Raw genomic sequence first — 27,038 nt, 5'->3', positions numbered from 1 at the left:
ATTGAACCTGAGGCTAATTTCAGTCCCAGGGCCACTCTTTTAGCATGACACACATGGCCTCTGTGAGTGTCTGTGTCTTGTGTTTCCTTGGTCTGTGAATCCATGGCAACAGCAGCCTGAATGGTCTATTCAGGAGGCTACCACTACACTCTGCCCCTGAAGCTACCAGTAAACAAACAAACAGCTGGTTTGATCTAAATGTATGCCTAAATAACAACTACATTAGTAATGTTTATCAGACATTAAGGATTTGTGAGTGGCATCTCTAAAATTCAACTTGCACCCCTGTGTATAAATTATAAAAAAATGTCTTTATACAGATGATGCCATATTTTTTTCTGAAAGCTCTGGCCAAATCTTTTCAACCCAGATGTTGTCCAGCACAGCAGGAGCAGTGACCACATCATGAAGAATACAAAATTAATACAAAAGAATATGTGTTCTTACTACAGACTAACACAGCACAACATTATCAAGTTTTTGCAAGGATACGTTTTAAGGACATTTTCTTCATTCTGCATGCATCACAATGTGTGATTGGCTAATACCATGTACTCATTTTTCTGCAATATCTCTTTCTTCAGAAGCCACGAATGCTGGCTCATCAGAATGAGATGTATGCTAAAGGGTCAGTTCATTTCAATGGTGGCTTTCCCAGCATTCAGTTTTACATTGAGCAATAAGGTTACATCCTCTGCCAACAGAAATTGTGGATGTAAGAAAAAAGGAAATGAGTACTTGTGTGAACACTACACCCAACACATGTTGTATAATAGGCTATTGACCAAAACAATTACATTTGAATAAATGTATTATATCATGTGGGAAAACTACTGTTCATCGTTCTGTTTAACAAACATGATAATAAACATAGATTCCTACTGTAGCTGAATTTGCTACCTACTACCTATTATCTACCTGTGCCCTGAGAGCAATGCCTCACAGTGCAGTAGTATACAGTATACCATGCTGAATAATACATACAAAATGTGAAATGCAGTTCAACAATCGAAAATAAATAATTAAATAGAGCAATTTAATTCATGAAAAACTTGAATTTCTGGCTGAAATTCAGAGTGATCTGATTGGCTGAGAGGAACAAGTGTACAGCCACTGTGTTCCGCGTAGGAATGACGTTAATTTACAAAGACGAATGATGTGGCAAAATCAAAGGGCGAACAGAAAGAAGTAGTTCCCTTTTTACATCTATTTATGCATATTTATATATTTAAATATTGTAAAACCGTTTGGTATATTAAATATAATAACTAATATTGTAAATACACCTAGACATTGCAATTACACGGGGCAAAATGTACTTTTAAAAACTGGGACTACGTATCCATCCGCCTTATTGAGTGCACTTCCATTTCCGGGATGTTTTCTCTGCTGACCAACCTCCACCGCCATTGCAGGTCCAGGGAGTCGGTGTAGTGGCAGCCAGTCGTTAGCCAGTGGAAGACAGCAAGTAAACAATTAAGGGACACGTTTAAAAAGTACCATCACACCGACAGGACGTTTTAAACTAGGCTTAGAAATTAATTCACAATTGGACTTTAGACTAAAGGCTTCCTGGCTCGCCGGCTAGGATCTGAGAGCAGCAGCCGTAGTTTGTTAGCTTTAGTAGAAACCGGAGGAGACTGAGAGAGGAACCGCCATGGCTCAGATCCTGCCTATTCGCTTTCAGGAGCACCTGCAGGTAGGTGGATGAATGAATGGTGAAATTGTTTGAAAAAGTTCAGCCACAATCACTACGTGATTTGGTGTCGCTTACGAGACTTTCCTGAAACAAGTATGAGATTGCTAACAGGCTAAGTTAGCTTTTGCGAGCTATGCTAACTAGCTTGACAGGGTGGATGACGTTTATCCTAGCTAGCATTTAGCCTCTTCGCTAACGCTTTGAGTAGCCACCCTTGTTCATAACTGAAATAACAAAACTCTGCAATATAGTAACAGAGGCCATGTAAGTGATGCTATAAGGTTATACGCAAAAAATGAGTGCTACCATTTTTTACGTTTTATGAACCATGTCGACATTCTCCGTTAAAAGTGGTCGTTTTCTCGAAATACATACTGCTTTGGTTAGTAGCCGACTTACCTTCACTTTCAATGCTGTATAATAAATGTAAGGTTATGATGTTATAACGTCTACTGCCATTGCTGCATTGACCTAAGCGCCTCACCTGTTACAGCATAAAACCTTATAGCCAAATCAGGAATGAAAATATAGGAACCTTTACAGTTTTTTTTTAATTTGTATGATTTTCCACATATCGTAATGTATACATCGTCCTGTTTCTTTGAAAGCGATTATCCGAACTCAGCAGGATATCACGTTGTCTGGTTGTAGAAGGGGTCATGTGGTGTGTCAGATAACTATCCAGCTACCCATGTTAGATGACTTTGCCAATGTTGGCTGAGGCTCAAACATTTACTGCACAAGGACTTCTGTCTCTGTTTGAATCTGATTCTTTTAATCTGTGAGGTAAACTTTCCCATTGATATGGGGCAGCAAGAGAACCACTACCACACATTCTATACTACTTGTTGGGGCTTTCTTTGTTGTGTAATTTACCACACCTTTACTACAACACCAATAAACCTACTTGTTGGTCAGGTTAAGGAAGTTGGATTCAACACTGTATAAAAGATGTAATGTGCAAAACATAGTGTGTGACAAATGACACTTTACAGTCTTAATAAATTGTAAAATTTAGGCCCATGTTTTACATGTGATCCAGGTTGCTTGTGTCATTGTGTACAAGTACAATACAGCTTCATCTGTGCACAATACTGATTAATTTAATAGAAATATCACATCACATATTTTATTGTCTCTACCAATATTTCTTATTCGCTACTATTCTTATAACTGCCTTTCTGCCCACAGTACCTAAAACACATTTAAAGCCATAGAAAAACAAATAACTCCACCTTTTCATATTTTTGGTATTGACTTTGTACTATACTATCCATTCTTGTGACATCCCTTGTTTATACACCTCAGTCGAGAGGTCAAGGGTCAGGGTCACTACTGTTGGAGTTAATTGTAACTTTCATTGTGTTTCTTAGTAATTGTTCAGTAGGTTCAACATTTAAACTTAGGGCTTTTTGTTTGATTGTCCTGTTTCTTCCTGCTAGTTACAAACACTGATCCTTATTAAAGATTTTATGAGACTAGCTATTTGTTGAGGTATTGCTTTTTGTCAGAGCTGGTTGAAGCTTTGGTTCTTGTCAGATTTTTATTCTCTATAGCCAAAGTCACAGTTTAGTGCAACTGTGTTATTGCCCTCTTTCATTATATGACAGCAGTTGATGGGTTAATCTGTAGGCCTATCACAAGAGACTGGATGGAGGCTGAGCTTCACAAAACTCTGCAAAGGCCTTTTGTGCCCACAATTACAATGAGATTGTTATGAAATTATTTTTGTCTCCCTTGTTAAGTCCCTTTGATTGCAGGAGTGTGTGAACAGCCACTGCACTACAGATGTGGTGCATTAAGACTGAACTAATATTTTTTTCCTTTAGCCAAAAAAAGGCTTACAACTGTGCACTGACATCACACATCAGCATTGAGATTACAGTATCTGGTCATTTTGTATCTCTTATGCAGCTCAGACAGATATGTCAAGAAGAGGTCAGTATAGGATAAATGTCATTTTTACCTAAAACAGAATGCTGAATGTCAGGCGGTAAGGTAAGATGCCAGTACAGGAAGGAATTTTCTCTTCTCTCCTGTTTCCTGCCCTGCTGTCCCTCAATCTTTGCAGCTGCATGTCTGCTATCATCTAGTCAACCTGCATTGCTTGCATCTTTATAAATCATCTATTTATACAGTGCAATGTTGACCCCAGTAAAAGACATTAAATGGCTCGAGTGACATTTAAAATGCATTTATGTTAATGTGTCACACCTTTCTCTTACACAACATGGTGCATTAGGTTGGCATGCAGTCAACATTTGACACAGAATAAAATTGAAACCATTTTACTTTGGTGTGAAAATAATTTAACAGTAGGTGGATTGAGAATACCTAATGTTATAAATGACTGAGCACTGACCTGGTAGTTTATTGATTTAAATGTTATGACCCGAATCAGTCTCAGCTCCCTAAGACTTCTCAGTTTAAGCGTGGCCATCCCTTACCTGGGAATTGGCTGTGTCTAGTCTTTAAAAATGAGCCTTGAATCCCTTTTATGTAATGGCAACATTTTGCCCATGATCTGTTGACAAAGGATTTCCCTGCAAATAGTCATTCATAAGCAGTAAATGACAAGCCAAGTTCCCCTTTAGTTGCCAAAAGAAACACTGTTAAGGAAAACCCATTGCTAGTGTGGACACAACATATTATTTTATATACAAGTCCATAATTAGACATTACACCTAATCTACCTTCTTCTAGTCTTGGTGCAAAACATGACTTGAAGCTGTCAGATTTAGAAAGATTAATGATGAGAGTTCAATAACTAATGCACATAAATGTAGATTATTTCAGTCATGGCAATTTGAATTTCAGAAATAATGACTGTTGTGTAATCTGTAGGGATATTCATTGGAATAATTGTTGTGAGTAACTTTAAATTAGATGTTGTTGGTTAGAGAAAGTGTACTTCCCTGCAAAGTCTGGCAACACTGAGACTCTTATTCAGATTTAGGTTTCAGTGGTTTCATAGTAAATTTGATCTCTTCAGAGCAAACACTCATACATATATCTCTCCTGTTTGCCTTGGGGAGAGGTATTGGTTTATTGTGCCAAGCTCTTTAAATATCACTTACAAATGCCTATTGCACTTTGAACCATGCTAGTAAATGACCAGCTGATACCTCGTGACAGGCCGGTGAGACTACAAATCTGCTGAACACTTGACATTCTGCAGTTCTGTCTAAATGTAAGATAAGGTGGAAGAAGAAGGAAACTGCAGTCCCACAGCCATCTCAGCAGAAACTGACCGAGAGTGCAGATGGATGAGCCCCAGAAAAGTGCAGTCATTCCTTCCTTCTTTTCCCCCCTCTCTTTGTCGAACTGTAAATGCGGCTCTTTTGCTCCTCACCCCTGCGCTGGTCACATGTTCCCCACCAGTGGCCCATGGTAATGGAGGAGGCAGTACTGAGCAGACCTGTTGTTTCAGTCCTGCTAGACAATGGGTCCCTGGTTTCCTGTTGTGGAGCACTGCAATGAAGGGCTGCAAGCCTCAGCACATTACATAGCACATCCTTCCCTGCCCTGCCTTGAACTTTACATGTGCTAGGCATACACAGGGCTTTTTTCTGCTGAGCAAGACGTTGCTTTCCTATAAAGGAAGAACATGCAGGTTAAATCAACAGATGGGACTCCCTCAGGTCTTTCAGGAATAGTTCAAATCTGTTGGCTCATTTCTTATAGCAAGAAGCAATCTCCACAGTTATGAGTTAATGGCAAATCAAATTTGATCATGCCTCGTTACAAGACAGTTTTTGCATCTAGGTGCATTCATACAAAGGCAATCAGATGTATTACAAACAGGTGCAAAAGTGTGGTCTCAATTTTTGGGACCAAAGCAAATGTATATCTGGTGTAAGTAACTTCTGGGATTGCCTATGCTGACGAAAAAATGATAATGCAACATATTTTAGTATTAGTCATTTGTTCTCTCACTCCTTTTACTTCCTATTCCCAGATGCAAAGATCAAATAGGCTTGGATGTGAGCTAATGTCTGTTGTTTATTATTGATAGTATACAGTAACTGATAAAATGATTGTATGAATGTGTCAAGTTGTATCCTGTGTGTGAGGTCATTCCTGAGGTCAGTAGTAGATAATCTTTCCAACTTCACTAAATGGTGTGTAACTGCAGTAAATCCTTGTTGAAACGTCAAATAAGCCATCAATGCCTGATTCGGTTTTTCTGACATTGATATAGTTCCAGGGCATCCGTCCTGGCCACTGTTGTTACAGGGCAATTTTGTTCCCTCTCCCCTTGAGAGGACATCTCAGGGCATCAGGGCATTAAAGACACAGTGTTGCATGAGACATCTAAGCATGGTTCACTTGTGTCACCTGCCTCTTGCTAGCTGAGATTGACTGTGTTCATTAGTTTATATATGTATTTCTCATTTTAACTATAATTTACCAAAGCAATTCCTCTCCAAACACAGTGACTGGTATTATTTGGCTTTTACTCTTCCAATAAATAACTGTCCAATCTCTCCAGTGCTCTTTTTTTTGTTAATCTACTGTGGATAGATTGAAAGGTTTCACTCACTTTCGAGCCATCATCTAATCTAAAAGCCAGAGCCAGCTAGCCCACTGACTAAATGATTTTCCACATTGGTTGTAGTACTGCTGGTTTGACCCTCTTTCACCTAAATTCCTGCTCATTGATGTCACAGCAGCATTTGCATAGCAATGCCTTTTGTCAGGTCAAACTGTTAAATCTTCCATCCATGAAACATGTGTCTGTCCTTTCTTTCAAAACACGGAGTTAACATATTTTTTGACCATGTCGTTTTCCTGTTTAACAAATGGGCTTCCTGCTGATCCCAGAATAGCTGTCAGATGAGAGAAAAGGAGAAAGGATGCATGTAAATCTGTCTAGAATAGTATTGTGTAATTGTAGAGGAAACCTAACTTGGCCAACCATCCCAATTGGATTTGAGGTAGATTGTTGGAGAATTACTGTTGTTGGTTTTACTATAAAAACTTGAAATTCATGATTCACCAAATTTCACTTCCTTCCTGTCTCAATCCACAAGACTGTATAGCATCTCATCTCTGTCTCACAGATAACACTCTGGACTGATTGTTGAAAGTGGCAAATTTTACACATGGTTAATTTTTTAAATTTCCTTTGTTTTTTTGCAGATTTTTTTTTACCTCTTTAGACCTATGTATAGCATGCTGAGTGCCTGTACATTGCTGCTTTTATAGTGTTTAGTGGTAAACCATTGCTGTTACCTGGAAGCAGCCATATTCAGGGTCAGAAACATTCTCTCTACAGGCTGTTTGCATGTGTCTGGTGTTTGAACAAATGTTGTAGTACACAACAGTGTTAATTTTGTTGACGAATCATTTTCGTCATAGTTTTCGTTAACGACCTTTTTTTGCTGATAAAAACGAGACGATAACTAAATAAAAACTAACGCATGGTGCCAAAAACGAAGACGAAATGGATTGACACTTTCGTCAACGAATAAAAACGAGACGAAATTATTGATGGAGACGAGATCCAATCAGAGCAAATTTTGTTTGTGGAAAGGGAGGGACGAATCAGGAGACGGCGGCAGAGAGCCAATCAGAAGTGCTCTCTCTGTGTAAGGACGTTGCGCCGCGATGCTGGAAGAAGGCGTACTCATGCATGGTCACACAAAACAGGAGAACAGACACACAGACACGTTTAATTTCAAGACAATCAAGACGGTTTACAAACCGTGCGGAGCGACTATCAGCGGTAAAAACAATAAACCTGAAGCGACATTTGCAGACGAGTCATCTTAACTTCCGTTCAAAGATACACGTGACAAAATCTATAAATGAAGACACGGCTGCTGATGGTTTTACAGCATGCGACCTGTTTCTAAGTTGTCACTGAAGTGTTTTGCTGTAGTTATGGAGGATTCATGAAGAAGGTCATGACTGAACAGTGTATTCAGGGAGAGCAGCTCACTGTTCACTGCTGCTTTTGTGAAAAGGTCATAGCAATTAAATAAAGAGGTGTTTGATTCAAATAACACAAGTTAAAGCTGTGCCTGTTTTTATTGCACAATCAAACCTTAAATATTTCATGAAAAATATATATCATAGAATTTTAGTCGACTAAATCCACGGCAGATTTAGTCGACTAAAACTAGACTAAAACTTTAAAAATGTTGATGACTAAAACGTGACTAAAATCAAATGACATTTTAGTCACAAGACTAAAATAAAAACTAAATCCGAAATTGCACACACTGGTACACAAGGCTTCCGCACTGAACAATGGCGTTGATAAGAGGCATGGAAGCTTCAGTGACGTTACAGCTATGATGTCACTCATTTTAGCAAAATACACTGCTTCAGACCAGTCTTCAGTTCTTTCCTCAAAGCTAGTAGTGGCACTGTAAGGTCATTGAGTGGGAACCCGGTTACACACTGTTAAAAGAATGTGGGTGTGGTGGGGCTGTGCGGAGGGTGTGTCCTGTCATTGATAAAAGGTGCTCCCATTTCGTTGAGCAGTTCCTGGAACTGTGGTATGTGTGTGTTTGCTGATTAGAACTGAATGGCAAAATGTTGACAATGGAGGTACATTTTATTATTAGCCTTCCTTTAAATAAAAGGCCAAGTGGCTGTTTCTGACAAGGCTAGTTACTTCCAATTTTATTCAGTTCCTCTTGACATATAAAGCTCTGTGCCACAAGTGAGAGAGCTGCTGATGCTATCTATATGTATCGTACAACTGTCCTTCTAGGTGCTTGCAGAAGTACAGGAAGTTGCAAAAGCATAACAGGCCTATGGAAGTGTTTTTGGTAGTTTCATTTCCTTCAGGTTTACTTCATAACGTTGTTGCTTTTTGAAGATGGTTTGCCAGAAGACACTGGGATTTGTAATCTTGCAAATGTTTTTTTTACTTGAGCCAGAATCTTTGACACTTACACTTAGAGCTGCTTTGGCTCAGTGTCTTAATAGGTTCTGATGTGTCAGGGTTTGTGTAAGGCAGGCAGGAAGCCCTGTTTACAGTATTCGCAGGATGGTGCTCTGCTGCTGAAAATCAGATCACCACTTGCTTTAGGGCTTTAATTCTATGCAGGTAAATTGCTCTATGCAGGTCTTATTGCCTTGCATCTTATGTTTTGTTCTGTCAGGACACTAGCAAATCAGGGAAACTAAATCAACACTGCTTAACCCAGATATACTGTACTATGTTTTGTGTAATATGTTGCCCTGTTATTATGAATCTAATTAGATTTTATTTTTCAAGATAGAATATAGATTAATATGGCAAAAATTATCTAAGCGCATACTACACATACTACATCTATTGCAACATAATGTGTTTTGAGATGTCAGACTTTGCTAGTAGTCAGACTACAGTGTTGTGTAATATGGTTGTGGTTTCCTCTTTGGCCTGTACTTTGAGAACTTGGCACTGGATTAGCTCCCCACCCAGCTCCCAAACTGTTAAGACCACTCCACAGCACCATTGAGCTGCTCACTGAAACTGCAGGCTGGCTACGGTAGTGCAATGACACAACTTTCTTGTTGGACAGTATTGTTGTTTGGTCAGCTACAGGCATTTTGATTAATTTAACTGTTCATAGTCATTCTGTTAACTGTTACGCTCTGGACGTCTCAGAAACTGCAACACTGACGTTTATGCTCACCCCTTCATCCCAAGTTTTTGTAGCCCATGCCTGTTAAATCTCACCCATTCTCTGCTCCCTTTTCTGTGTGTTTTAGCTCCAAAACTTGGGAATCAATCCAGCCAACATAGGCTTCAGCACTCTGACCATGGAGTCTGATAAGTTCATCTGTGTCCGGGAGAAGGTGGGCGAGCAGACTCAGGTGGTGATCATTGACTTGGCCGACCCCAACACACCAGTCCGCAGGCCCATCTCAGCCGACAGCGCCATCATGAATCCAGCCAGCAAAGTCATTGCACTTAAAGGTATTTAATTATCTTGGAATTTAGAGAAGCCATAGTTCTCTAGAGTAGAGTGTAAGAAACACAGTAAAATAAAACTGTACTGCCAGTTTTTTTGTGTTGTAGTTTATCTTGCCACCTATAAGGGGCTTGTAGCTTCTGACATTGTTAAATATAGCAACGTTATCCATCTAATTATGTAAAAGTATTCTAAATTTTCATTTATTTATGTTTATACACATCTGGCTACTCTAATGTAAATTAGTTTTTATTGGCCAGCATGTGTGTTTTTTTTCTAAACATTGGTCCTGTAAATACTCAGAGTAGCATAATTTTATTCTCTTTGTCCAGCATCCATGATTGCTTTGACTTTTTTGTTGTTTTTGTTTTTGTCTTTTCTATGTTCTTTTTTGTCTTTACTGCTTTCTTATGTGTTTGCAGACGGTGAGTTGAAATTTAACTACTTCATTGTGGAAGTAAAATCCTGTTTTCAAGAGGCTGCAGCAGACTTTTCTGCTCTGAAGAAATCTACCTATTAATTGTTTTGATTAAATAACTGAAGCATTGCTCTAAGCTAAAGAGTATATTGTTTAAATTGAACTTTTCCACACCTGGCCCAGTGACAGTATTGTTTCATAAACAGGATTTAGCTTTCACAGACATACAGCTTGCTGCCATTCCATCATTTTTATGATGTATAAGTGATTTAGAACATGCTGTACATGTGACAGTAGTCTGGGGGGGGGTTATTTCATTTTAATTTACATTTCTTTTTCCGAAATTCATGTTTTCCTCCATCTTTGTGAATTGTGATTGCCCAAACCTGTTTCTCAGCTGTGTTTCAGCTAATGCCCTATAGGTTTTAATTTTAATGTAATTTTGCAATTATAAAATAACTAGTGGGTCCCCATACAAAGTCAAAATAAGTTTCTTGAAGATTCTCTAACTAGGAAGGGGTAGAAGTGATATGCTGATCATAATTTGTGAGGGTACTGTTGGTTTAATTTCATGTGATCCAGAAGGATCTGGAGACTGGGTCAAAAATAGACTTTGGAGGGTGACTAGTGGGCTTGTCAGTGTTGAAACGGCTGATTTAGAATGAGCAACGATTCTGTAGTATAGTCCAAGAAACCAACAGCATTGTGTGACCATCTGTTGTGTTTAGCTCTTTGCCTTTTCTTGTCAAACTAACAGATTTTTTATGACCCCAAAAGCTTGTATTGTAGGGTAAATTACCTCTCTGTGGTCATTTGTACTCTGTGAAGTGTTCAGATGTGAAGGTCTGGTTTTTGTTGGTTGTTCAGTACCTGTCTGTTCCCCTTTTGCATTGTAGGCATAGCGTAGACCCTTCCTCTGTGTTTTCACCCCGTCTTCCCTGTTCAGTCTACCATGATGCTCTTCAGTTGCCCTTATCATGTGACACAGTATAAGCCCTAACCTTTTCCTGTAACTGCATCTGATGGATGGACACAGTACACACACATACCTACAACTGCTAATCATGATTAAATAAAAAAATCCCTTTGCTTCTTCTTTGAAATTTGGCTGCTGCTGCAAGTATTCCATTTGCCACACTGCTTATTGTACATCCCATCACTTAGTGATGATGAAATAATCTTGACAGTTCTGCTAATGCATTGGTCTTTGCTTTCTCTCACTTTGTCAATGAGTATTGAATAATCAGCAAACAAGGAAGTCACACTGCTTTTTAATAAAGCTTTAGCTCACTAAATTAACCCAAACTAATAAAACAGAAAATGCAGGTGAGTGGATCTTTTTTATAACATTTAGTCTCTGATTATCCAGAGAGAGACAAAATTACATTTTTAAATTCAGTTGTAGATATTTAACCATAATCATTATTGGACACCTTTTTTTTACTATTATCTAAACATCTGAAATTGCTCAAAATGTACCCTTTGCTTTAAATTGGAGCTCCACATTAACTGTTCAAGTGTACTATGCCACTGTTGTACAGTGCCTCAGATGCAGATGTGTTAATCTTTTTTGGTTAGTTTTTTCTCGTCTATGCCCTATGTTTGCTTTGTTATTCTCTACGGAGGCTCTTCATTTGGTGGGGTTGGCCATGTGGTTGGACATTATACATAATGCATACAGAGTACATTTATCAAGCATATTTTAAGAACAGTTAAATACTGTGCTTATTATATGAAGGTACCTGCATGTATTTAACCTTTCACACTCACAGATCACAAGCAGCACCTACAACCTTCCTTGTCCCTTGGTTTCAAGCACTGTATCAACAATTACGGTGTAGACATTGGCAATAAGTTACCCTGTTAGGTGTAACACATGCAGTGTCCTCTATTCTCCATGCAGTGGCAATAGGCAAACTGCAATGATGTCTTTTTAATTATACCATTTGGGTTTAGAACTGGAAGTTATTTGCTTGAAGCGCACATAATTGACACAGTCACACATTATGTAGCTTCAGTAAATTGAGTGTGCATGCTCATCTCTATGCCACTCTCACTACACTTCACATGACACAATATCCGACTACAGCATGTACGCCATCCCCTGTCTATCAGTCATGGCATCGGTGCCTGATGACTATAATTTTTCAAGTTTGACATTTCTATCTCTTTTAAAATTTGGCGTTTCCTTTTCTGTTAATGTTTGTCTGTGTGAGTGTAGACACACAATGTAATGTTCTTTTGGGGCCTGGTTCCTGCCCTCTTTTCCCCCTGTTTAGCTGCCAAAACCCTTCAGATCTTTAACATTGAGATGAAGAGCAAGATGAAGGCCCACACCATGACGGACGATGTCACCTTCTGGAAGTGGATTTCTCTTAACACAGTTGCACTTGTGACGGACAATGCTGTGTACCACTGGAGCATGGAGGGTGACTCACAGCCTGTGAAAGTCTTTGACCGCCACTCCAGCCTGGCAGGCTGCCAGATCATCAACTACCGCACTGACGCCAAGCAGAAATGGTTGTTGCTCATCGGTATCTCAGCTCAGGTAATTTATTGTGCAACCGGATCAGTGGTTTACAGGGCTTTATCACAAGACGGTATCGGTATGGGTAAAGTCTTCTATGCATTTGTAACTAACCAGACATGATGCATTAAATTATTGTTCAGCATATCATTTTACTTATAACATGTTCTTTTTGTGCCTTTTTCAGCAAAATCGAGTGGTGGGAGCCATGCAGCTGTACTCTGTTGACAGAAAGGTTTCTCAGCCCATCGAAGGCCATGCTGCCAGCTTTGCCCAGTTCAAAATGGAAGGGAATGCGGAAGAGTCAACTCTGTTCTGCTTCGCTGTCAGAGGCCAGGCTGGAGGGAAGGTAACTGATATTCAGAACATAATGGGGACAATTTATTTAAAGCCATTATTATCATAACAAACTCCCCCAGGGTATCAACGTATGTATGAATTTATCATGAATCATTTGTGTCTTTGCCTCAGTTGCACATCATTGAAGTGGGAACCCCACCAACTGGTAATCAGCCATTTCCAAAGAAAGCAGTGGATGTCTTCTTCCCTCCAGAGGCCCAGAACGACTTCCCTGTGGCCATGCAGGTTAGCATAACTAAACACCTGGCTTTTGTCATTTCTGTAGGCTGTTGCAGGAAATGACCTCGTATTTAGTATTCTAAAATAAATTTGACTATAGATTTACATGACATTTTTGTTTGTTGACAGATAAGCTCCAAGCACGATGTGGTTTTCCTTATCACCAAATATGGCTACATCCATCTGTATGACTTGGAGACAGGTACCTGCATCTACATGAACCGCATTAGCGGAGAGACCATCTTTGTCACTGCTCCACATGAGGCCACCTCAGGCATTATCGGTGTCAACAGAAAAGGACAGGTAAGAATGTCAACCGGTGGTTGTCCTAACTGCTGAGGAAAAATAAGCTGATGTTTATTATGAATGCCGAGTCCTAATAAATACCAACCCAAAAGTAGAGAGAATGTATGCAATGAAACAAAACATTCTCAATGACTTCTTGTTGCACAGCCTCAAAAGAATCACTTTATTATATTGTACATCTTTGGTTTCATCAGCAGGCATGTGTCTACATTGTGACACAAGCACAACATCAACCATCAGTTGTTGCGAACGGGCAATGACCCAAAGCGTCTTGTTTGTCGTCATCAGGCAAGCTCAGACTGTGCCTGGAGGCATTATAAATATTCTAAGGTGTAGTGTGAGAGGGTTGTGTCTTGGCGCTTTTGTAAGGCAGAACCAGAGAGGAGAACTGGATACAGCCAGCTGATGAATAATGTTCCAGCCAGGCCACACACCACATGAATTATTGAGTGAAGGGAGGAAAGCTGATCTGAGGCAGTGGCGGATATTGCTGTATACTGGGGAAGCAAACGGCATGTGTGTGTGTGGTGGGTACACAAATACATACACGGAGACAAGGATCGGAGAGATAATAAGCTCTGTCTAGGGCTCTCAATACTAGTGAAGTCGGGTGGTTACAAACAAACCTGGTAATCTGATCATCACTACCACAATACATTTCATAGTGTTTCAGGGCTGAAGCAGCTTTTATTTTCTTTTACAAGTACCTTGTGAAGTTGTTAAATATCACAGCATTAAATGGTACCATAGGCATGTGCTTTCCTGCCCCCTCTTGAAAAAATAATCAATTGTATGGCAAGCTTACCCTTTGGTAAAGTGTTCAGCTGTAGAAGTCATGGAAAAAAATTGCAGTTTTTGCATCAGTCAGCTGTCTTGTCCATATAGCTGGGTATGTTCTGTATGAGGCCTGTCAGTGTTGTACTCTGGTAGGCGCAACACTGCTCTACACAAACCAGACGGGGAAAACAGTGAAAGTAGGTGAATGAAGAAGAGGGTAAAAGGCCCACCCCCCATCAGCACATGATGTGAAGTGAGAGGCACAGCCTGGTGCCCTCAATCCTCTTAGTACAGGTCTTCTCTTGCAATCAGCCTCCACTGTTTTTTCCTTGTCAGTGGAATAGCAGAGACCGTAATGTGTTGTACTGTGTGTGTGTTTACTTATCTGAGCCACTGAATCACTTGATGCTAGAGCTCAAGTGTCATCTGATGCTTAGTGCTGTCATGTTGAGAGTAGTTGTTCTGGCAGGTTGGTTGTGGTTTTTTTTCCGTCATGCTTTGATCAGTATACAGTATGTGACTTTTGTAAATAGTGATTTATTTATTTTGCTAAATATTTGACAGGGTTTTATTGTTCGTCAGGCAGTGGCTCACTGGATTTACTTTGCATTTAGACAGGTCAGGTCAGGTTTAGGTCAGTATCCAGTCTTGTCCCAGTCACATTTTTGTGTTTTTAATCTTAGATTTTTACATTTTTTTATCTCTTTTAGACATTGCAACTCCACAAAGAAACCCATTTTTACTCCTTTTGTGTATTCTTGAACTGACAGTAAGAATGAGATCTACTCACCCATATGAAAAGCTGGGGCACTGACCTGCTGTCCTTGCTTGTAGGGGGGCCAACATTAGCTGTATTTTTCCTTCAGACCCCCCTCCCCTTTCCTCCATCCTACTCTTTTCATCTGGCTTGTTTTTCCTCTGTTGCCAGAACCCTCACAAAGCCCTACTTTACGTTGACCCACCAATAAAACATTTGGATTCAGCATCCACGTCTCAAGGCCAGACAGTGTTTAGTGGAGTTTATTGCTGTTGTCCACTGTTATGTTTAACTGAGCTCACTGATGTTCTGGCACAAGATGCATATAAGGAGTGTGTTGATTGATACCAGTGTGTTCAAAGATGAGGTCTAGTGTTATGGGAAAAACAGTTCACTCACTTCTTGTAGATGTAACCTTATTGAGGAGTAACAGACATGAAAGCACCCGCATTAAAAGGTGTTTAGACAATACTTAGACCTTACAAGCATATCTTTCCTTACGTGTGGTCTCTAATGCACTGTACTGCAACATTTGTGTTTCTTTGTGACATAGGTGCTGTCTGTCTGTGTAGAAGAGGAAAACATCATTCCTTACATCACCAATGTGCTGCAGAATCCAGATCTTGCTCTCCGCTTAGCTGTTCGCAACAACCTCGCTGGGGCAGAAGAACTGTTTGCACGCAAGTTCAACAACCTGTTTGCTGCTGGCAATTACTCTGAGGCTGCTAAGGTTGCTGCTAATGCACCAAAGGTACATATTCTTTTATCATGGGTTTAACAAAAAGCTCTCTGAACAAAACGTCTTATAAACACCACTAGTTTCTGTGCCTTTTATCATTGTTTACTTCAGTTGACTTTTCCCTTCTCAGGGTATCCTGCGCACCCCAGACACCATCCGTCGCTTCCAGGGTGTTCCCACTCAGCCAGGACAGACCTCCCCTTTGCTCCAGTACTTTGGCATCCTGTTGGACCAGGGCCAGCTCAACAAGTTTGAGTCCCTGGAGCTTTGTAGGCCCGTCCTCCAGCAGGGACGAAAGCAGCTTCTAGAGAAGTGGCTGAAGGAAGACAAGGTATTGTAGATATCCTAAATCAAAGCATCTCTTCCTGAGCTGCCTGTTTATACAACTTGGCTATTATACAGGATAATGAGATATGTGAGGAATTTCTGATGTTTCCCTTAGCACTGGGTGGATCTAAGGGGCCTCAATAATAAATGAGGTGTGCATGAATGCATGTTCTTGTTTGTTATATGCACATTTACCACATATATTATGTACTTTTGTTATAACTTGGTTTAATTGTGAAGTTGTGAAGTTTTTTTAGAGTAAAATGTGAACAAGCAAATTAACTTAAAAGAAAACAAAGGAAAAAATACAGGAAAGTAAAGAGTATGTTTTCTTAAAAATTGTCTTGAATTTTTAAGTGCTAAAGTTACTTGTCCCACATTTTAGTTGGAGTGCTCAGAGGAACTGGGTGACCTAGTGAAGGCAGTGGATCCCACCTTGGCTCTCAGTGTCTATCTTAGGGCCAACGTTCCCAACAAGGTCATTCAGTGCTTTGCAGAGACTGGTCAGTTCCCCAAGATCGTCCTTTATGCTAAGAAGGTATGTCTGAGGTGTATGAGTCAAATGCACGTGTTGAGTTTTCACCTAAATGAATCCATTTGGACAAAGTCCCTAAATAAAAACGCACTCTCTTCCTCCTCCAGGTGGGCTACACTCCAGACTGGATTTTTCTGCTCAGAAATGTGATGCGCATCAACCCAGAACAAGGCTTGCAGTTTGCGCAGATGCTGGTCCAGGATGAAGAGCCATTGGCTGACATCACACAGGTTAGAGGAAGACAGGAAGTATTTTAAAATTACATGAAATATTTCCAAATCATAAACCAATTGAACCAAATTGTTGCTGTTCATTTGTTTATTGTTTATGTTTCTTTGAGGTTAACTCTTCCCAATAAAATGGACTGTCTCCTTGGATCTTAGAGATCTCAATCTGAAATTAATCAGCTGAACCTACACTTTCCTTGAACTCAGACATTAAAAATCGTTGTTGCACATGCTAACAACTGTGTATTGTAGCTTTCCTGTAATATAGGGAAGGAAAATCACCACTTCCTGTACTTCCTACAACTGCAAACTCTTTGCTCTGCAGATGTCAGTTGCTGACACATCTTTCTGTTTCCTAAAGTGCTGTGCTGGCAGGTATTACAAATTTTAACAATGCAGCACATTGCGTCAGAGGCTTTTCTTGGTTATTTGAAAAAGAAATGTGTTGCTTTCTTTAAGCTTTTGGAATAGGAGACCTTGGATTTCTTTAATCCTGTCTTTTGTAACCACTGGTGCAGCACAGACTGTGGTGTTGAGTTGATTTATAAGGAGAGGTGTAGTAAAAGGTCCATTACTGTAATATCTTATATAATACAAACGGTGTTTTAGTGGCTTTCCAAGTCTTTACCTCTGGGGTCTATGTCTGTACAGATTGTGGACGTATTCATGGAGTACAACCTGATCCAGCAGTGCACATCTTTCCTTTTGGATGCTCTGAAGAACAACAGACCCTCAGAAGGACCACTGCAGACTCGCCTGTTGGAGATGAACCTTATGCATGCTCCACAGGTGGACTTCTTTCTGTGTTTGTGTACATAGAATTAATTTACCAAAGGGACTATTCTGACACTCCTTGTAATGGTTGTAGGTGGCAGATGCTATCTTGGGCAATCAAATGTTCACAAACTACGATCGTGCCCACATTGCCCAGTTGTGTGAGAAGGCTGGCCTCCTGCAGAGGGCACTGGAGCACTACACCGACCTGTATGACATCAAGCGTGCAGTGGTGCACACACACCTGCTCAACCCAGAGGTAGAGGCAGAGGCTCCAGTCACATTGATTCTTGATTGTCAATTATATTAATAGAATCTATGGTAGAGTGAATAACATGTGACTTCTCTCCTCTCCAGTGGCTGGTGAACTTCTTTGGCTCTCTGTCAGTGGAAGACTCTCTGGAGTGCCTGAGGGCCATGCTCTCAGCAAACATCCGCCAGAACTTGCAAATTTGTGTCCAGGTGGCTTCAAAGTACCATGAACAGCTCACCACACAGTCTCTCACTGAGCTCTTTGAGTCTTTTAAAAGCTTTGAAGGTAAGATCACAATCTTCATAGTGGCATCCTCTGTCACTAGACATCACTGAGTTATAATTTTGACAGTACTCATGCCACGCTGTGAAGTTCATAGATACTGATGTTTACCTTGCACATATAAACCTGGCTCAGGTACGAAACAACATCGGCCTGTAAAAGTCATGCCATCATTCTCCCATGCAGTTACTTTTATGTTTTTCATGGCTTTTTTCAGTAAGAGTACATATAGAATTCTTCCCTTGCCTTCCTTTTGAGCCCTGTCCTCATATGCCTTGTGCTCCTGGATGCACAAGGCCCTCTTTTTTATTAACTTCTCTGCTTCACAATTATAATTTTGCCTGTGCCTGTACATTAGTGCTTATTCAGACATGAAGTTGACACATTCATATGTGGTGAAAGGAGTGCATTCTTGAAATGCGATAATGTTTTTTTTTGTTTGTTTTGTGCCATAGAGCAGTTTACGTCAAGTATTTTTATTCTTATACTAATAATCGAGTAATAATTTTACTGTCTATATGCAGTACTTGGACATCTCCCAACTATCAATTAGACAAGTAGGCCAGTGCAGACACAGGGCAATCAATAGATTGGAGAATGTGGAGAATGGCCTGGAGGTGAACTAATGCAGCTCATCTATTATTGCTGCAATGATAAGAGTGGAGAGGTTAAGTTGGCTAATTAAGGGAGAGAAAATCATCATGCAGATGTATTACCAAAACGTTTTGGAGGAGCCTGTAGACACTGGCCAATGTGTAGAGCTTTAAATACCTGTCTGTGTCCCTCAGGTTTGTTCTACTTCCTGGGATCTATTGTAAACTTCAGTCAGGATCCTGAGGTTCACTTCAAATACATCCAGGCTGCCTGCAAGACAGGCCAGATCAAAGAGGTGGAGAGGATCTGTAGAGAGAGCAACTGCTACGACCCTGAGCGTGTCAAGAACTTCCTCAAGGTAAAGTGATCATACACTGACATTTGGGAACTCGGTTTGTCTTCTAATTTAAGTTTTGGTGTTATTTTATCAGTCCCTAATATACTATATGACTCATTAAGAGTCTGTGAGTACTGTATGGTCCTGTAATAGGAACGGTTGGTGCAGCATGTTCTTGAATAATGATGATAAGGTTCACAATCCCAGTTTGTTAATCTTGTGGATGGCACCAGTGTTTCAGCAGTGCCAGTGCATTGTGGAACATAAAGCTAATGGCCAGCACTGCCTAGTGGTGGCATGAGGACTGGCAGCCTGTATGATTTAAAAAAAAAAACCAAAAAAAAAACCATTGGACTTTTAGAGTGCGCAGAGGTCATGTTGCATAATGTAAAAAACAGTTCTGTACCACTTAACCATCCTTTAGCCTTTCAGAAGCTAAACTATAAATACCTTCTTACAAAAACATCAGCCCTGTTGCACCAGGTTTGGTTGTTTGTAGCTTGCATAGTAGAAGTTTTTGAGGTTATGTTATGTGACTCTTTCCCTCTATTCTGTGTGATGGACAGGAAGCCAAACTCACTGATCAGCTGCCACTCATCATCGTCTGTGACCGCTTTGACTTTGTCCACGACCTGGTCCTCTACCTGTACCGCAACAACTTGCAGAAGTACATTGAGATCTATGTCCAGAAGGTAAGGGTTACTGCAGAAACTTTCAAATTACATTTATACTGCATACTTACTGCATACTTGCTTTACAGACAGCAGAGATTTATTATAAGCTTTCTGTTTAAGGTGAACCCAAGCCGTCTGCCTGTTGTGGTTGGTGGTCTCTTAGATGTGGACTGCTCTGAAGATGTCATCAAGAGCCTGATCCTGGTTGTCAGGGGACAGTTCTCCACGGATGAACTGGTTGCCGAGGTGGAAAAGAGGAACAGGTGCGTCCATCTAGATCTCTCTGTATGTTGCATTAAAAATATGTGATGAATGTTCTGACACTGAAATAATGTTTAAAAGGCATGATTTATGAGCTCATTGCATAAAACACATACTTAATATTTTCATCAATCAAATTAGCAGGAGAGTTGACTGCATATTTAATAAGCAGAACACATGTTGAGTGTTACGCCCATCATGCCTTACAGGTTAAAGCTGCTGCTCCCCTGGCTGGAATCTCGTATTCATGAAGGCTGTGAAGAGCCTGCTACCCACAATGCTCTGGCCAAGATCTACATCGACAGCAACAACAACCCTGAGCGCTTCCTCAGGGAAAACCCATACTATGACAGCCGTGTTGTGGGAAAGTACTGCGAGAAGAGAGACCCTCATCTGGCCTGTGTGGCCTATGAGAGAGGACAGTGTGACCAGGAGCTTATCAATGTGAGGATGACTTTTTGTCCACCTACACTTGTTGCACATTCCGATGGCCTAACTGAATCATAACGTTTTATAATATATAATTTTTTTATATCCTTTCCTCATTAGGTTTGCAATGAGAACTCCCTCTTCAAGAGCCTGTCTCGCTACCTGGTCCGACGCAAAGACCCTGAGCTGTGGGCCAGTGTGCTTCTTGAGAGCAACCCTTTCAGACGACCACTTATTGATCAGGTACAGTATACACACAGAAACTTTCTACTTATTCAGTACTGCTTCTCAGTGCCTCTATAAACCTCTGTTCCTTTACTTTGTACTCCCAGGTGGTGCAGACAGCACTATCAGAAACCCAGGACCCAGAGGAGGTTTCGATCACAGTCAAGGCTTTCATGACTGCCGATTTGCCCAACGAACTCATTGAGTTGCTAGAGAAGATTGTATTGGACAACTCTGTCTTCAGTGAACACAGGTGTTTAACAGTCACTTGTTCATATTTGGCTGTTTTGTGCACCGCTGAGTCATTTAAAAAACTTCAGAAAAGTTCCGAATGAATGTATTGAAGGTGTATTTTTCTCTTCCACACAGAAACCTACAGAACCTGCTGATCCTAACCGCAATCAAAGCTGACCGCACTCGTGTGATGGAGTACATCAGCAGGCTAGACAACTATGATGCTCCTGACATTGCAAACATTGCCATCAGCAATGAGCTTTTTGAGGAAGCTTTTGCCATCTTTAAGAAATTCGATGTCAACACCTCTGCCGTGCAGGTTTGCCATTACTCTTTAGCACTCAGACTAATACCTTATTGATTAAAGAAAGGTTGATCATTGGCTTTCTTTTCTTTAGGTGCTGATCGAGCACATTGGCAACTTGGACCGCGCCTATGAATTTGCAGAACGTTGTAATGAGCCAGCTGTGTGGAGCCAGCTGGCCAAGGCTCAGCTGCAGAAGGAGCTGGTTAAGGAGGCCATCGACTCCTACATCAAAGCTGATGACCCCTCTGCATATATGGAGGTAGTGCAGGCTGCTGATAAGAGCGGTAAGGAGACTTGTTGAGTCAGTCCCACTTTAATTGAAAGCAGTCAGTTACATTGTGTTGTGTAATAGGTGCTAGAGAAGTAATTACTGGAAGTGCAAACAATTAGCATAAACAGTTGTGATGGACTTCTGCATCTTATGATGTTTCAGGAAACTGGGAGGACTTGGTCAAATTCCTTCAGATGGCTCGTAAAAAGGCCCGTGAGTCCTATGTAGAGACGGAGCTGATCTTTGCCTTGGCCAAAACCAATCGCCTGGCTGAACTTGAAGAGTTCATCAATGGACCCAACAATGCTCACATCCAACAGGTTAGTCTTGTGCAACCTGACCCTATTTAACTGCCAGGCAAAAAAATGAAACATTTCCTTATTGTACTGTTGTTTCTCAGGTTGGTGATCGCTGCTACGATGAAAAAATGTATGAAGCAGCTAAACTGCTGTACAACAATGTCTCCAACTTCGGTCGCCTTGCTTCAACTCTGGTGCACCTCGGAGAGTACCAGGCTGCTGTGGATGGCGCTCGTAAAGCTAACAGCACCCGCACCTGGAAGGAGGTGTGCTTTGCCTGCGTGGATGGAAAGGAATTCAGGCTGGCCCAGATGTGTGGCCTCCACATTGTGGTGCATGCTGATGAGCTGGAGGAACTGATCAATTACTACCAAGTAAGAATATTTTAAAAAATCGTAATAGAGAGGAATGCAGTTGTTTACCATTAAATCTACAATTATTCTTTTGAGACATGCTACACATGCTTAATGTCATTCCTCCTTCTCAGGACCGTGGTTACTTTGAGGAGTTGATCACCATGCTGGAGGCTGCCCTGGGCCTGGAGCGTGCTCACATGGGGATGTTCACAGAGTTGGCCATCCTGTATTCCAAGTTCAAGCCGCAGAAGATGAGAGAACATCTGGAGCTCTTCTGGTCCAGAGTTAACATCCCAAAGGTTCTGAGAGCAGCGGAGCAGGCCCACTTGTGGGCTGAACTAGTCTTCCTATACGACAAGTATGAGGAGTTTGACAATGCCATTATCACCATGATGAACCACCCAACAGATGCCTGGAAAGAGGCCCAGTTCAAAGACATCATTACCAAGGTACAGTTTGTAATTAGTGTCAAAATAAAGTTTTTTTTTTAAAGGGTCCATTAGATTGACTTACTGCCCTATATCTGTATCTTGCATTTATTTGGTATTCTTTTAATAAACTTTTTTTCTGTACCTGTTACAGGTGGCCAACGTGGAGCTGTACTACAAAGCCATCCAGTTCTATCTGGAGTTCAAGCCCCTGTTACTGAATGATTTGCTCATAGTGCTTTCTCCCAGACTGGACCACTCACGTGCTGTCAACTTCTTCAGCAAGGTACACTTTAATGTCTTACATAATTCCAAAATGGCCCAGATATCTTGTGTGATACCTGACTGAGATAATGTCTGATTATGTTTCAGGTGAAACAGCTGCCTTTGGTCAAACCTTACCTCCGGTCGGTACAGAACCACAACAACAAATCAGTCAATGAAGCACTTAACAACCTCTTCATCACAGAGGAGGACTACCAGGTGAGCGCCTTTGCAGTAAAATCTGTTGATTGGAAATTTAATTGTTCTGTAATATAATATTTAATGTTTCTGTCCCTTTAGGCACTGAGAACATCAATAGATGCCTATGACAACTTTGATAACATCTCTCTGGCTCAGCGCTTGGAGAAGCATGAGCTGATTGAGTTCAGGAGGATTGCTGCCTACCTCTTCAAGGGCAACAACCGCTGGAAACAGAGTGTGGAGCTCTGCAAAAAGGACAAGCTCTATAAGGTGCATTTTCCATTTATCATTTACTATTAATTTGCATCAAAATCAACATTGATCTCTACAGTGTCTTACAATTGTTCAACCTCTCTATGCTGTGTCTCCCTGCAGGATGCTATGCAGTATGCATCAGAGTCCAAGGACATAGAGCTGGCAGAAGAGCTGCTGTCCTGGTTCCTACAGGAGGATAAGAAGGAGTGCTTTGCAGCCTGCCTGTTCACCTGCTATGACTTGCTGCGGCCTGACGTGGTGCTGGAGACCGCCTGGAGGCACAACATCATGGACTTTTCTATGCCATACTTCATTCAGGTCATGAGGGAGTACCTCAGCAAGGTGGGTCATCACCGCTCAGGCTGAAGTGACATGTTTGGCAAATGTCAGTGTGTCCTCATTAATAATATTCATAGCATTTTCCACAAAATGTCTGAAGATCAAGACTTTCCCCACACCCAGAAGTTAGCATTGCCATTTAACTTCATGAGGAAATATTTAACTCATCTTTGCTGCACCTCTTTTCTTTCAGGTTGATGCAGTTAAGGAACAGGTGAAAGTTAAAACCTCTGTTGTTGACCTAGCATTTAGCTTGAAAGATTGCAGCCTTGAGTGTGCATGGTTTTAGCTACATCACACAGTGCACTGTCACTTAGACACAATCCCTGATAGATCCATCAACCTGTCGGGCAACATTTAGTCCTGAGAAAGTGTAACTTTAGCTGTGTAAGGGTTTGGAAATGTTGTAATAACTTGTAATAGTTTCGAGAAAATGCACTTTACACAGTGACTATACCTGCTTACGTCAATTATTTTGTTTGACACAAGCACTGAAAGCAGAGAAGCTCAATAAGTACAGTAAATTATCATAAGGTGCATTTTCTCTGATAATGAAGCTGTATGTGTTCTAAATAATGTGTTTTGATGTCTTTGACCCAGCTGTTGAAAGACACATGTGTGAAATGTTAGTTGTGCCTGGCTCTCTGCAGAAGGCTTTGAACTATATCTAGCACTTGGCCCAAGAGTCACCTCCTCTCACCAAACTGCCGCTGACTGAGTGTCAGCAGCGTAACCAAGACAGTGTGGGACTGTCTGTTAACAGCAAATCAACATTTACTCTCTTTACGCTTGTTTCAATTTTGAAGAGTTGCTGTTAATGAAGGAGCATACTCAAGCTCAATGACATGCATTTATTTACAATGTGAACAAGTCCTTATGGCTTTAAACTATAAAAAGAACCTGCTTGCTGCTTCTTTTCCCCCAGGAACTGCTGTGCACATTATGCTTGTAATATAATGCTGCATCTGACTTGCTACCTTTATTTATAAAAAAAAAAAAGTATTTTTATTTTCTAAAGAACAGGGCTGTTGTTTCAGTCAATGTAACAGGGACACTAAAGTTTTTCTTGATTTTTTTTTTTTGTTGTTGTTTTTGTGGGAAACCAGTTTAAGTGATAAAAACGCTATTTTCAGTAGAAATGTTTGCACAGCAAATTCACTACAGATTGGTTTAAAAAATACTGCATGATTGTTTTAAGCTCTTAGAAGCCTGGAAGCCATGAAAGTGCCTTGTGCAGAGTAGTATAAACAGATGTTACCTCTGTAGTACATTAGCTTGTTTATAAAGCTACTTGGCATGTAGTTTAATGCATTTTGATTAATTCTCTTTTCTTGGTTTATGTAATCCCACACTGACTCCATGATGTTGAGTTCAGGGCTCTTGCTGTATGTTATGGTGCACTGTCCTATTTTTGCATGTCAGCATGTTTTTTGTTGAGAGCTATTGCTTGGTATTAAGTGCATGTGTTTCTCTCCATTGTAGGTAGATAAACTGGAAACCTCAGAGTCTCTAAGGAAAGAAGAGGAGCAGGCAACTGAGACGCAACCCATCGTCTATGGTAACAGTCATTCAGAGATGTCGGTCTCCTGTTCACTGTAATGAATATCAGATAGGGTAGTCTTTTCTTACATAGCAGCTCTGTTGTTCCCAAAATTATCCATGCTTCCCTTTGGTCATTCAAACAGCCAGACCAGTTACACGTCTGTCTTGCGTCTATAACAGGAACACCCCAGCTGATGCTCACAGCGGGCCCCAGTGTACCGGTGGCCCCTCAGCAACCTTACGGCTATGGGTACCAGGCACCTGCAGGATACGCTCAGCCAGCAGCCCAGCCAGGCTTCGGCTATGGCATGTAAACACCCCACCCCACCCTTTTCTCCGCATCCAGGCTGGAGCTACCATCCATCCATCTCCCGCAGTCCTTCACCAGACCATTGCTGTCTCTTTGCTCTCTACTTGGAGCAGAGGATAGTACTGACAAACTTTTTTTTTTTTTTTTTTTAACTTTCGTTTTCCACCCCTTTTTTAAACTGTCATGAAGGACTCAAGTTTTATTTCTGTTGTTAAAGTAAAAAAAAAATTGAATCACAAAGATTAATTTTCTCACATTCCGTATTGACTAGATTAATTTTTCTTATGTCTATTTTATTTGAATGGGAAATGGTTTATGTACAATGGGGGGTGGGCGTGTGGGAAGAGCTAGTCCTCTTCTCAGTTTAAAAAAGGTCTGTTGTGAAGCATCTGATTTGCACTCTGTAGTGAGAAGAAATTAATGTAGAACCTCTTCTTTTGATGTGTGTGAGCAGCTTCTTCTGTCCAACTGTAAAATGCATTTATTATATATTCAGACACAAAAACCGCTAATATGTTCTTCTATATTTGAACATGAGACTGCCGCTTTCATGACCACAGCCCTCAAACACTACGTTGTTCAGGTTATGTCCCTACTCTCACACTTTAGGGCCGTTTGTGGAAAGAAATCTAAGAGTATTTTACATACAATTTACAGGAAAGCATCATTCTTTCCCTTGAAGCCTATGCAGAACTCTCCAAACAAAAAGTTTCGTGGTCACTTTTCCATGTGCTTTTACATACAGCTCCAACATGGGAACATTCCACCTCAGGAGGGACTGCAGGCCTGTTTGTGTTCAACTAATGCTATGATTAGTTTCTGCTGGATATCGTTTTAAGTCACCGTTACTGAGCACGAGAGATATTTCAAACTTGATTCTCCTACCTGTCCCGGTGTGAGTCACCTTTTAGCCTTTTCAGTTGACTTGCTCATCCAAATCAGAAATGATATCGCAACACTTGTGGGAATTTGAAGTTTTTATCAAAGGCTTGTGTGTATAAAAGAAATCAATCATTAACTCCTTTGAAACTTATATTCTTATCTAAATTACTCACTTAAGATATTTGATTGTGCAAATAATCAGGATAATGAATGAAACAGCGGTTTTGTTTTCCACTTAAATAAAGGCTTCTTGTTTGTCAAGAATTGTATGATAGTATTTTACATGTAGTTTTGTAGTCCATCTGCCCAGTGGGGTTATTGCAATGAATGTAATGAGTATAACAAATCTAAGTCTAATAACAGACTTCTCCACTGGGAGATTATTCTAGGCACCGTTGGTTCAGGAGTTTGCCAGTTTCTAGTGCTGGACTAGATCATACTATAATTGTCCTTTGTACCATGAGTTGTAACAGCAAAGATGTAATATACAATATAAGATGTTGCACTAGTGCCCTCTGCTGGACATACTTCATAATGATGAAACAAGACACCAAATGTGCCTAAATCACAGACACTCAGAGTAAATGGCAGCATTTGGATAAAATATTCAATATTTCATGAAAAGGAAAACGCTTGTTTTTCAGCCACTGTGTGTTGAAATGCAAGTCTTGGAAGTCCCTAGCTTTATTTAAAATCCATACTAAATTGCTCGCT

General features: G+C 40.6%; 1 protein-coding gene across 4 annotated transcripts; it reads left to right on the top strand.

Annotated features, from left to right (window-relative positions):
* The first annotated feature begins 1,366 nt into the window (after nucleotides 1-1,366).
* cltca (clathrin, heavy chain a (Hc)) lies at nucleotides 1,367-26,588 on the top strand. Of its 4 annotated transcripts, XM_028422350.1 has the most exons (32): nucleotides 1,367-1,699; nucleotides 9,413-9,620; nucleotides 10,038-10,040; nucleotides 12,313-12,581; nucleotides 12,748-12,909; nucleotides 13,032-13,145; nucleotides 13,269-13,442; nucleotides 15,533-15,730; nucleotides 15,849-16,049; nucleotides 16,431-16,583; nucleotides 16,688-16,810; nucleotides 17,459-17,596; nucleotides 17,676-17,840; nucleotides 17,939-18,119; nucleotides 18,905-19,068; nucleotides 19,614-19,739; nucleotides 19,842-19,984; nucleotides 20,192-20,426; nucleotides 20,532-20,654; nucleotides 20,744-20,889; nucleotides 21,006-21,189; nucleotides 21,269-21,461; nucleotides 21,611-21,768; nucleotides 21,849-22,121; nucleotides 22,235-22,552; nucleotides 22,686-22,817; nucleotides 22,904-23,014; nucleotides 23,096-23,266; nucleotides 23,372-23,593; nucleotides 23,784-23,804; nucleotides 25,073-25,148; nucleotides 25,313-26,588. In XM_028422350.1, the coding sequence occupies exons 1-32, from the start codon at nucleotides 1,658-1,660 to the stop codon at nucleotides 25,444-25,446; spliced, it is 5,061 nt and encodes a 1,686-aa protein (XP_028278151.1). In that variant the 5' UTR covers nucleotides 1,367-1,657; the 3' UTR covers nucleotides 25,447-26,588. The 4 variants fall into 4 exon arrangements, with proteins under 4 accessions (XP_028278151.1, XP_028278152.1, XP_028278153.1 ...); XM_028422351.1 differs by lacking the exon at nucleotides 10,038-10,040; XM_028422352.1 differs by lacking the exon at nucleotides 23,784-23,804.
* Nucleotides 26,589-27,038: the final 450 nt, after the last annotated feature.

Source organism: Parambassis ranga, chromosome 14 (assembly GCF_900634625.1).
Source record: "Parambassis ranga chromosome 14, fParRan2.1, whole genome shotgun sequence".
Lineage (NCBI taxonomy): Eukaryota > Metazoa > Chordata > Actinopteri > Ambassidae > Parambassis > Parambassis ranga.
Note: the sequence above shows the minus strand (reverse complement) of the source record. Positions and strands in the feature narration are given on the sequence as shown.

Excerpts from the sequence above, each read along its gene's own strand:
- cltca (XM_028422350.1), top strand. The coding sequence starts at position 1,658 with ATGGCTCAGATCCTGCCTATTCGCTTTCAGGAGCACCTGCAG. Across the intron at positions 15,731-15,848 it reads TTGCTGCTAATGCACCAAAG|GGTATCCTGCGCACCCCAGA; the intron begins GTACATATTCTT and ends TTCCCTTCTCAG. Across the intron at positions 17,841-17,938 it reads CACACCTGCTCAACCCAGAG|TGGCTGGTGAACTTCTTTGG; the intron begins GTAGAGGCAGAG and ends TCTCCTCTCCAG.